The sequence below is a fragment of the Conger conger genome, chromosome 5 (genome assembly GCF_963514075.1).
Source record: "Conger conger chromosome 5, fConCon1.1, whole genome shotgun sequence".
NCBI classification, from domain to species: domain Eukaryota; kingdom Metazoa; phylum Chordata; class Actinopteri; order Anguilliformes; family Congridae; genus Conger; species Conger conger.
The window spans coordinates 62,618,584-62,630,989 of record NC_083764.1 but is presented as its reverse complement, the minus strand read 5'-3'; the positions used below and the strand labels follow the sequence as shown (position 1 = coordinate 62,630,989).

General features: G+C 45.3%; 1 protein-coding gene across 1 annotated transcript; it reads right to left on the bottom strand.

Moving 5' to 3' along the window:
• Positions 1 to 5,977: 5,977 nt before the first annotated feature.
• LOC133129127 (E3 ubiquitin-protein ligase TRIM35-like) lies at positions 5,978 to 10,946 on the bottom strand. The gene is made up of 6 exons (XM_061242973.1): positions 10,471 to 10,946; positions 9,390 to 9,485; positions 9,076 to 9,306; positions 8,402 to 8,424; positions 7,722 to 7,840; positions 5,978 to 7,291 (listed from the first exon to the last, which is right to left on the bottom strand). Exons 1-6 carry the CDS (start codon positions 10,876 to 10,878, stop codon positions 6,774 to 6,776), a joined length of 1,395 nt encoding a protein of 464 aa, XP_061098957.1. The 5' UTR covers positions 10,879 to 10,946; the 3' UTR covers positions 5,978 to 6,773.
• Between the last annotated feature and the right edge of the window lie 1,460 nt (positions 10,947 to 12,406).

Sequence of the window (12,406 nt, the reverse complement as noted above, 5' to 3'; positions counted from 1 at the left end):
GACTCGTCTCAGGTCGTCTCAGGACCGCACACATCTCCAGAAGCAGCAGCAGCTTGACGCTTCGTGTTGGGCCTGCAGCGGGGCCGTTTACAGTGAACCCACAATTTCGACACAGCAGACAGTGGTGTTAGGGAACTACAGAAAAACAAACCTGCCCTTTAAAAGAAGGGAAATCACAAACAAAAAAAACAACCAAGGAGCACTCTTATGCAACCGCAAGAAAATCAACAATAAAATAAAAAAATAAATAAAATCAAAGGAGCGATTTAATTTCCTTTTGTTATATTCACAGTGACCTGCGTGTGGAAGACGCAAATATTTAAAAAAGGAAGAGAAATGTTTTGGGGCTGACCGACTGTACAAGTCACACACACAAAAAATAAAATAAATAAATAAAATCTATCGCTTTTCCAGAATGATTCCAAATCCAACCAACAACAGTAACTAGCACATTTACCCCTGCGAAACGGCAAAAAAATTATTTTTATTTCTCTTTTTTATTATTAAAAAGAGGACCTTTTTGATGGTAAATTGATCGGTCCACTGATAATATTGTTTAAAAAGTGCACCACTGGGTCTGGGGTAAAAAAAAAAAAAAAAACACTCGTTACCATGACAACACAGTCCGAAATCTGCTTTAGATTTAGGACGTGGAAAGTAGGATATCTAGAGAATTTACAACCTTGCAACCAATGAGGGGTTAAAGAACTACATTTTGTAAATTTGCAGTTATCCAGGGACCAATGGTGGAATAAGGGGTAATCAGACCTGGGTCAAACACACAACTGTTTGGGATTCAAATACTTATCTACGCTTTACTGAGTTTGTACGGTAAAGACATACTCTCAAAACGTGCAAACCCCACCTTCTGGTGGATCTGGATCAATCGAGCGCAGAACAGCATTTGAATTTAAAAACAATTACCCCTCCGATCGCTCCTGTTCCAGCGGAGCTAGCATGGCGCAACAAATCCTTTTCACATCAGCAGTGAAAGTAGGGGAAGGAGGGGGTGGCCATTTTTAAATTTGTCTACAGAAATCCATGTTTGGCATTTACATTTTTATTCACCTTTTTATTTTCCTGTTTTTTCCTTTTTTATTTTATACAGTATTGAAAACAACAACAACAACAAAAAAAGAGACGACCCAGTCCATGCGCAAAGCAGTCCAAAGGGATTATTTTTTCCGTTCTTTTTCCCCTTCTCTCTCTCTCTCTGCCGGTCCTTCACTCGCTCCGTTCGAGGTGCTCCTTTACGCTACGTAGGTGTAAACTTTGCGGTCCTCGGGCGTTCGTGCCAAGTATTCTCTCTCTATGTATTCCAAGTATTCTTCTCTCTTCAATGCGCTTTTTAATGACCACGGGACTGGGGAGGAACCTGGCCCTCAGCTGCTGAGTCACCTGGGAAACAAGGCACAAAAGACCTAAATCACAACGTGCACTACTCTCCCATTACAGCCCTGTCAGGTGTGAGGTCACACATAGGCCATTAGCATGTTCTCAGCTGAGCATTCTAATGCTGATGTCACAATCACTAACTCATTTGAATAAATTCATCACTCAACCAATCAGACCCAGGCCTGCCCTAGTTAGGGGCGGACCCAACTGTGGCTGCCACTTGACATTATATGACAAATAATAATTACCTTCGGCTTAGCAGAGATATTACAACAACTTACAAACGGTAACATCCTGGTCACTTTGAATTACACACGAGAGGTACGGTCAAAGAGGCACCCGAATTTAACGTCAGAATTTCACATGAAGGCAAACTGCCAGCCGTTACCTCCAACTCACACAAGCTTTCACAAACTAGCATGACGCTTCAGGTGAGCGATTATGAGGCGAGAAGGGGATCTTCCACCAGTGTTTAGGAGTGTGGGCCTGGGCTACACCGCTAGGCCTCACCTCTGCTACGAGAACGTTGTACTGCATCTCATGCTACCCCTGGACTTTTCACCTCTGTTCCACACTCAGTGCCAACAAACAGCAGCACACTCTGCGACTGTCCTGGACCACAGTCAAAGCCCCCTCACCTGTGGCAACTGATGCTTTGGCTCCCTCTTCACTGACCTCCATCTTGGCTCTCTGTAGAGCCTTGGAGACATACAGTGGCTCTAAGCCCAGGGAATAGGAGGAAACCATAATTAACTGTTACATAATAACGCAGTCTTTGAATTAATTCAAGTGTGCTTGCTGACAGGAGTAATACTGCCATTTTGCTTTTCTGCCATGAGGGGGCGGTGGAGTGTCATTTTCATTGCAAAGAGCCAATGAATCAGGACAGAATTTGTAGCAGTGGCTGTTTTTTGAGGTTTTTTTACAAGGTGTAAATTTGATTGATGGATTCTTCACCAGCTACATCTGCAGTTGAGGGTGTTGGGGCTGGTTCCATGAGAGACATTTCACATTTTTATTGTACCCCTGTATTCAACGCCAGAATGTTTTATTGAACACTTTTTTAAGCTCCAATAAAAACACTCAGGACGCACAGACAGAGCTGTGGAACACACAGCACAGGTGTGCAAACTGTGCCTCGGTGAGAGGTGCGTTTCTCACACACGTGTCTGAAGTCGGCTCTGCGTCTGTGGAACATGTCGCTGACACCCCAAGTTAAGAGAGGCCGTCTCATGTGGAGCTCTGCCTCGACAGAAAACCTGCAGCACCCGTGCACAGACACGGCGGGAGAGACGCCAGGCAGCGAGGGACACTTCCACATTACACCACCAGGGGGCAGCACAGCAGCTCACAGATCTGTGTGTGATTACACCAACAGGGGGCAGTACAGCAGCTCACAGATCTGCATGTGATTACACCAACAGGGGGCAGCAGCTCACAGATCTGCGTGTGATTACACCAACAGGGGGCAGTACAGCAGCTCACAGATCTGCATGTGCGCTGGAACAGCCTCCTTGTTGCACAAAGAAGGACGGCCTGTAGCGTAGTGGCTAAGGTAAATGACTGGGACCCACAAGGTCGGTGGTTCGATCCCCGGTTTAGCCACAATAAGATCCACACAGCCGTCGGGCCCTTGAGCAAGGCCCTTAACCCTGCATTGGCCCTCCAGGGGAGGATTGTCTCTTGCTTAGTCTAATCAACTGTAAGTCGCTTTGGATGAAAGCATCTGCCAAATCACATGTCATGTAACAATGTTGAGTCAGAGAGTGCAGTAGGGAAACAGGAAGTCTTCATGACGTCCACAAAATATTTCTGTATTGTCCACATAACACAATACACTTAACAAATCGGCACATGGGGAGACATTAAATGGAGGAAAAAAAGAACGCTAGTGAGCCGTTTCTAAGGAACTGCCGTTCCACTTGTAGCACAGTTCTGTTATCTAAGGTTTACACTCCTGTTTAGATGTACTTTTACAAGATTTAAGCAACAACCTTCAAGTTACTGATGAAAAGTGGAAGACAAAACATTTTGTGGGGAGCTAGAGGAACTGATGGAATGCATAAAAAACGACATTATTAGACACACATCCCAGATCACACAAAATGTTCTCCCATTGTGACTGGAATGTTTTGTCAATGTCACCACAACATTGCCACAACGTGGCGGCAACACTACAAGAATGTTTTTGTGTTAGCTGGGCCATTAGCATGTGAACAGAGTGGTGTATCCACGGCCTCTAGCGGGTCACAGGGGAACGTCCTCACCTGGGGACAGGTGAACAGTCCTGGGGCCCAGGAGCCCCGCCCACGCCTGTGCGGCGGCCACGCCCGCGTGGGGGAGACCCTTGGTGCGGTCCGTGATCCAGTGGTTCATGGTTCTGGCTGCGTGAACGGTGTTGGAGAAGTCCAGGCTGCAGGCTCCTGCTCCCACACTGGGAGACGCTCCGGACAGAGGAGAGGAGGGGACCCTTCATCGCCAAGCCCTTCTGCACGAAAACGCCATTGGAGATGGTCGCCGTGGCGCCCAGGCTGGGCTTGGTCTGGCTCCTGTGTAGCTCCGCCAACATTCACCCACTCATACACACACTCACACACCAACAGCGATTGGTTGCCATGCAAGGCACCAACACAGCCGACTACAGCACATTTCACAGAGTGAGCTGGACATGGAGATGAACACAGAAAAGAAACAATAACAAGACAATAATAAATAGTTAAATCAAAACTCTATTTGGGGTCCGACCCTTATTGTAGAAAGTAATGAGGTCCAGCCCCAGAAACAGGTCTAACCTTCCCTTTGTGAGGACAGAGTTCTAGCTGTCACAATATGTCATGACAGATTGAAACTGCAGGTGGTGTCTAGTCATGACATAGAAGAGATAGTCACTGTGATAGTCACTCTAGCCCAGAACATCCCTGTAAATATTAGATACACATGGAGGGAGATGCACAAGCCACACAAGTGAGCAACTGTAACCAAGAGTTCTGACCTGACCTGACACGATGCGTTTGTCTGTATGATTGCGTGCGTATTACATGTGTGTACACTATATGAGTGTGTGTTGCACAGTGCGTTTGTCTGTATGATTGTGTGCGTATTACATGTGTGTACACTATGTGAGTGTGTGTTCCACAGTGCGTTTGTCTGTATGATTGCGTGCGTATTACATGTGTGTACACTATATGAGTGTGTGTTGCTATATGACATGAGAATATACATGATCCATTAGGAATATTTTTACTTTGTTACACCAACTTATTCGTGCGATTATCTAATCAGCCAATCGTGTGGCAGCAGTGCAATGCATGCAACCATGTAGATGCGGGTCAGGAGCTTCAGTTACTGTTCACATCAACCATCAGAATGGGGAGAAAATGTGATCTACGTGACATTGTTCGTGGAATGATTGTTGGTGGCAGACAGGATGGTTTGAGTATCTCAGAAACTGCAGATCTGCTGGGATTTCCATGCACACCAGTCTCTAGAGTTGCAAAGAATGGTGAAGAGAAAAAAAATCCAGTGAGCAGCAGTTCTGCAGACAGAAACGCCTTGTTAGTGAGAGAGGTCAGAGGAGAATGGCCAGACTGGCCAAAGCTGACAGGAAGGTGACAGTAACGCAAATAACCACACATTACAACAGTGGTATGCAGACAAGCATCTCGAAACGCACAACGCTTCATAACTCTAAGTGGATAGGCTACAGCAGCAGAAGTCTAAAGATACATAATGAATTGCTCGGTGAGTGTGTTTAACATGAGTGTGTGTATATAACACGAGTGTGACTGTGTCATGAGTGTGTGTATATAACACGAGTGTGACTGTGTCAGGAGTGTAATTCATGTCCAGAGATCAGGATCAGGAAACAAGATCAGAGAGATTTGCCGTCGCATTCTTCAATTTCCGCTCAGCTGACCAATCGTATAAGATCCGCACAGCTGTTGGGCCCTTGAGCAAGGCCCTTAACCCTGCATTGCTCCAGGGGTGGATTGTCTCCTGCTTAGTCTAATCAACTGTATGTCGCTCTGGATAATGCCAATAATGTAAAAGTCATAAAAATCCTGAAATATGCAATGAACACAAAAGGTGGTTCGGTACTGTGCTGTTTTGAATTGGATTGAAACCACTCCAAAATGATACTGATTGATTTTACGTTACCTTTGAGTGACATTCACACTGTACTACAGCTGCTGTCTCCATGGCGATGGCCTTTCATGTGTTACCACGACGACCCTGCTTAAGACACAACCACACGTCACTGCTTATGATGATGGCTCTGTGTTTCTCAACTGATCTCAGATCAGCTCAAGTGAGTGTGGAATGAACCCATTACATTACATTACATTATCCAGAGCGACGTACAAAAAGGGCATACCCATAACCAAGAACAAGTGCGCTGAAAGACCCAAGAGGGAAGTACAATTGCAACTGCTACCTGTACAACAAGGATAAGGACCAGGGCCTATTTTTTTTATTTTTTTTAAACATAAAAATAAACAAACAAACAAAGCATGAGTGACCAAACATAACTAGCCAAACTAAAAATACCGATACAAAAAGTAAATCACAGAAAGACAACAATTAAGGTTCACAGGGAGGTAGGGAGGGACGGGGAGAGGTGCTGCTTGAAGAGGTGCGTCTTCAGTTTGCGCTTGAAGGTGGGGAGAGATTCTACAGTTCTGACCTCAGCGGGGAGTTCGTTCCACCACCGTGGAGCCAGAACAGACAGTAGTCGTGAGCAGGAGGTGGAAGTTCGGAGAGGGGGAGGTGCCAAGCGGCCTGTGGAGGCTGAACGAAGAGGTCTGGCCAGGGTGTAGGGTGTAGAACCCAAACCCAGTGTATGAGGGGCGTATTTGTCTCTGTCTGCGTTCATACTGCACCGGAGAGAGAGACTTACCTCATCACACACCTGGGAGACACACTGGTGACGGGTCAGGAAAAGAGCAGCACTCTGGAGTGATTCCACTGGTGTATTTATTACACCCCAACTCATTACACACACACACACCAGTGTACTTACAATACCACCATATACCACAGGAATAACTCATTACACACACACACACACACACACACACACACCAGTGTACTTACAATACCACCATATACCACAGGAATGACTCATTACACACACACCAGTGTACTTACAATACCACCATATACCACAGGAATTACTCAGTAATAACATTCTGAGGTTATATCAGAGAGATTACACATTTCTCATCAAGCACAATACAATGTTTGTATTTACATTTAAAATAATAGATAATATTTTGTAATAATGTGTTTTTGTTTATAAAATTTGGAGTTAATCTGCACTGAGTTGATCAAATACAGTCCTTTGACTTCAAGTGATGTTTACAAACAATGCCACAGTGCTATTTTACACTTACAGACACCTTCAGTGGGCAGATCCGCACAGTCCCCACAAAGAATGGAAACAGTCTCTCAGTGAAGGAGTGTTTAAAAGTGTAGAGAGGAGTGTTGTCACTGGGGTCAGAGAATGACACCTCCCCCCTGTCCCAGTCCAGCTGCACTCTGACCCTCTGGAGGTCCCTCTGCACAGTGAGGAGTGTGAGTGGGGAGGTCAGGGCACTGTATTTCCCATCGTACAGGGCTATACTCCACACTCCTCCTGCTAGGCTCGCATCCACACCCCCTTTCCTGCTGAAGGACTCTTTAATCACACCCACCAGCCAGGCCACACCCCCCACTTCTACATCCCAGCAGTGTCTCCCTGAGCTGAATCCCTCAGAGCCCAGCACACACCACCCTGTATGAAATCTCTCTGGATTATCAGGAACCTGCTGTCCCTCACCACTGTGTCTCACACTGGTCAGATCCTCAGACAGTGAGAGTTTGGGATGTGCTGTGTTTGGGTCCAGAGTCACAGGAGCTGAAGGGACAGAGAATGAGACATCAGCACTCAGCTGCACAAAGGGAAACGGTCAGACACAATGGGGTCCTCATGATATAAACTGGGTTTCACAACAACAACCATAATAACCTCAGATACATGTGTGAGAGAAGCAGCAGAACCAAAAGACAATAATATTTCTCAGAGTCACAAGGATAGTATAATCATTGTAAGAGGGAGCAAAGCCTGTCAGTGTTTCTGTAGCCCCTTAAATACAGTATCACTCTTAAAGCAGCATTTTATTATGAGCATCAGTGAGATTAAGGACTGGTGCTCAGTCTCTTCACTCCAGGGCTCTCACACAGACAGGACCAATATGACTCTGACTGGCTTCATCAGCTTGTGGAAAGGATGCTGAAGATTCCCCCTGTACAGTGACAATGTGGAGCTCCCTGCCCCCAGTACTCACTGTATTGAACAGTCCCCAGCATCTTCTCCCATACTCTGTACTTCAGATTGCCCAGGTGCTTGGCCACATCAATCAGCGCTCCTGAGACCTTCTCTGGATCCCCCAGGGTGCACTGGGCTCTGCAATAATATTCAGGAGTCACTTGTGCTGTGGGCAGGGTTTCATTACCATCGAAAATTATCAGCAGCAACATCAGATCTTCATTCTGTAAGAAAATGGCTCCATCCCTCCCAGCGTTCTGCCACACAGCCCCACTGAGAGACACACACTCACAGCCCCACTGAGAGACACACACTCTCAGCCCCACTGAGAGACACACACTCACAGCCCCACTGAGAGACACACACTCACAGCCCCACTGAGAGACACACTCTCATAGCCCCACTGAAAGACACACACTCACAGCCCCACTGAGAAACACACACTCACAGCCCCACTGAGAGACACACACACACAGGAGTGTGGGAGGGGGGAAGGGGGGTATTTATATTTGAGGCAAATAATATTGTAAATACTTCAATATTTGTAAATGTTCCTCCATAGTCATTATTAAAGCTGCAGTGATTATTACAGAGAGAGGCATTTCAAACACATTCCACAGTAGCTCACTGATAGAACACTGCAGGCTAATAAACTACTCTTGATATTTAACCTGATGAGAGAGGATGGAGTTTGTTTACCTGTTTTGTGTGTCCTTGTAGCTCTAAAATAAAGAGAGTGAATTATTATCACTGGAGCCAATACTCAGTCCATTAACACCATGTTAGGAACCACATTAATATATTTAAATAACTTTTGATATTCTATGACATAGGCGGCACGGGTGGTGCAGTGGGTAGCACTGCCGCCTCACAGCAAGGAGGTCCTGGGTGTCTGCGTGGGTTTCCTCCGGGTACTCCGGTTTCCTCCCACAGTCCAAAGACATGCAGGTTAGGCTGATTGGAGAGTCTAAATTTCCCATAGGTATGAGTGTGTGAGTGAATGGTGTGTGTGCCCTGCGATGGACTGGCGACCTGTCCAGGGTGTATTCCTGCCTTTCGCCCAATGTATGCTGGGATAGGCTCCAGCCCCCCTGCGACCCTGTTCAGGATAAGCGGGATAAGGTGATGGATGGATTCTATGACATAGAAAAATAAATATGCTGCTTTAACACTGTTATACATGTGTACAATGTATGTTGCAAGATAAAGTTGATTTAAAACATTTTCCCTGCAATAATTCTGCTTGATTAAGTTTTGAGGAGATTGAATGACTTTTACAAGAATAGAGAATACTATATTGTATAAATGAATGTGTGTGAGCATTAACAGCAGTGTATATAGAGTCCTACAGACACAGAGTGAACAGGTCTTACCTGCAGGAATGAGACATCTTCAGCTCCCAGATCCTGTTCTAAGGCTCTGATCTGTTCTGAAAGGGATGATATCTCTTCTGTCATCTTCTCAATCTTCTCCTTCATCATCTGACTCTTCTGCTCCTCTTCCTCCCTCAGTGCAGTGATCCTGACTGCCTCTTCCTCTTTTAGGAACTGCTGAAGTTTCTCAAACTCCATCTTTATCTGTCTCTCTGTGCGCTGGGCCTGGCTCTGGAATAAACATTATTCACCATCATTTCAGAACAATCCAGTGCTGCATTTTGAACACTGATTTAAAGGCCTCAGTTCAGTACCTTGACGTGCTCTGCTGTTTGATCACAGATTAGCTTCACTGCATTAAAGGCTTTTAGCTTCTCCTGCAGTGGAGCCAGTGCAGTCCTGAGTTTCTCCTGGAAAGAAATGACAGAGTCCACACTTTACTGAGGAAACGGACCCACAGTAAACTTCACTGCCTACAGACAGCACAAGAGTCCCTGCTCAGACAGAGGGGAGACAGAATTCTGTTTTCACAGACAAAATTCAACATCCATCCATCCATCCATCCATCCATTATCTTAACCCGCTTATCCTGAACAGGGTCACAGGGGGGCTGGAGCCTATCCCAGCATACATTGGGCGAAAGACAGGAATACACCCTGGACAGGTCGCCAGTCCATTGCAAGGCACACACACCATTCACTCACACACTCATACCCACGGGCAATTTAGACTCTCCAATCAGCCTAACTTGCATGTCTTTGGACTGTGGGAGGAAACCCACGCAAACACAGGGAGAACATGCAAACTCCACACAGAGAGGCCCCGGCTGAGCAGGATTCAAACCCAGAACCTCCTTGCTGTTACGCACTCAATATCCAGATGTTTTAAAATGAAAATATCCTACAATGTATGCTTAGTCTCTCATGACACATTAACAGTGATCTTCCATCTTAGACCACATTGTGTCAGACACATTTATCTGAGCATGAACTTTGACCCCGACTGTCCCAAGCTGAGCACTGCTCCCTAACCCAGCTCTGAGAACGTCTCCACACTCCTGCCCCTCCCTCCTGTCTCTCTCTCTCAGTCATGTGACACGTAGTGAGGAGCTCCAACTGCAGTCAGGCCTGAGAACTAAAATGGCTCCTTTTGCATATCATTTCACTTTGGAAATGCAATAGATACTTACATTAGAATGTGAAATAATGAAACATTTTAATATTCAATGTTAATTATACTTCTGTTTTCAGTTATACTGATGACCTTCACCAAGAGCTCAGTAGATGACAGCAAAACAAATCATTTTTAATCATCAAGAATTTTCTGATGAAATTAGTAAAATATGAAGTTAATAAAATAAATTATGAATGTGTAAATTGCGTTATAACCAGTTACCTTATACTCTTCGGCAGCCTCCTGAACTGGTCGCATTTTGTGGTTTTCATGTTTTTTTGAAATTTGACAGATAGCACAGATGGGTATTTGATCATCCAAACAGAAGACTTTGAGTTTCTCACTGTGCAGACTGCAGAGCACTTCAGATCCTGCTTTAGCTCTCTGACTTCTCTCCTTTAAGAACGTCTCACAGATATTCCTCAGAGACAGGTTAATGGGAGGATGTTCCTTTGAAAATCTTCTCCTGCAAACTGGGCACTCCGGAGATCCCTTCTGATCCCAGTACTGCTGCAGACAGGCCTTACAGAAGCTGTGACTGCAATTCAGGACAACAGGATCCCTGAAGATTTCAGTGCACACAGGACAGGAGAGCTCCTCTTCCAGGAGAGAAGGAGATCCAGACGCCATTCTGTCTCCGTCTGTTCTGAGCTCAGTAATGGCTTCTGCTAAATCTGTAGTTTAGTTTCACTCTTACTTACTGCTGTAACTGCAGGTAAACTTACACATCTCTTTAAATGTCTGCTTCTCAGTCTGTTTTTCTCTATCTTCAGAAGTTCCTTAATTTCTGAAGAATATGCAGTGAGATCATATCCTGAGATTCCCAGTGTAACTGAAGCGTCTCTGTGTGTGAGAAACTTGTACTTTGCTCTGCCTGGTAGACATGCCTGGTTATCAGAGACAATTCCTGCAGGGGGAACATTGTGCCACTGAGATTTGAGTGGCTGATCTGCCTGCAGTTTTACACCACAAAAAAATAATTCATTATTTGTTGAGAAAAACTTCCCCAACACTGCAAGAGAGGGAAGGTTCATCAATGTTAGAAAGCCATCGTAGGGCAACATTTTCTTCCTTATTAAGGTTGATCCTCTGGGAATTACATTGATTTTTAAATAAAGATTCTACATCATAAGACACTTTCTAAGTAAAAGTTATTTTGAGCAAGAGAAAATGTATATTTAGGCCTAAAACGACTAACAGAACTTATATAAAGTACAGAATGATGTGTAGTTCCTGAAAGTACATTATAAGAGTTCTGATTGTATGAAACCCTTCGATGTAAACCTCTATAAAATATAAAATAAAGGTTTAGGCCTACATCTTTCTCTATACATTCAGACTAGAGTAGGAGATAAAAAGGAGATATAAAGGTTAATATGAATAAATTAAGCTTAAGCAAAGCTCTAACAGGTACACAGCAGCAATGCTGTAGTTAGTAAATTGCTCCACCTTAACCTCCACGTTTGCTTTGTACAGAGTTTGAGGTACGTGCACAGGGCGGTGAAAGCCTACTCACTTCCTTTGCGATCACTGAATTCACCCGATTCAACTAAATAACTTAGGGTCTTCAGTCCAGATGTAGAGGAGCTGAATCCGGCGTTTTCACTCTGAGCCTCAGGCGGCTAACCCACATTTACCTACATTTACCCTGAGCTACAGCATTTATCTCAACATAAGGGGCATTACAGTAAAACGAAATAAAATATATTTGTGCAAATATTACCACTGCAACACGTTGTTGTCATTAAAGACACTTGTATTATGTCATGTAAACTTTCACCCCTGGATCTCAGGAGTACGGCAGCGCTCCAGTGGATGTGCTGCACGGGCTGGCGTTGCTCTGTGGTGTTGCCGGTCACACGTAATTGGCTGCAGTGTCGCCCGGGGTGACCGTGTCTCGTTGCTCTCCGTCGCCCTCTGCAGGTCAGTCGGGTGTTCACGGCCTGGTCGCTCAAGCTACGCCAGACGCGTCTTTGCCCGACTCGTCTCAGGTCGTCTCAGGACCGCACACATCTCCAGAAGCAGCAGCAGCTTGACGCTTCGTGTTGGGCCTGCAGGGGGCGCTGCTGCACGTCTATGGTCCGTACAGCAGAAGGGCGCCATTCGGTGTAGGGCTGGTATGATACGCTATTCTAAATAACGTCGTGAAAGACAATTC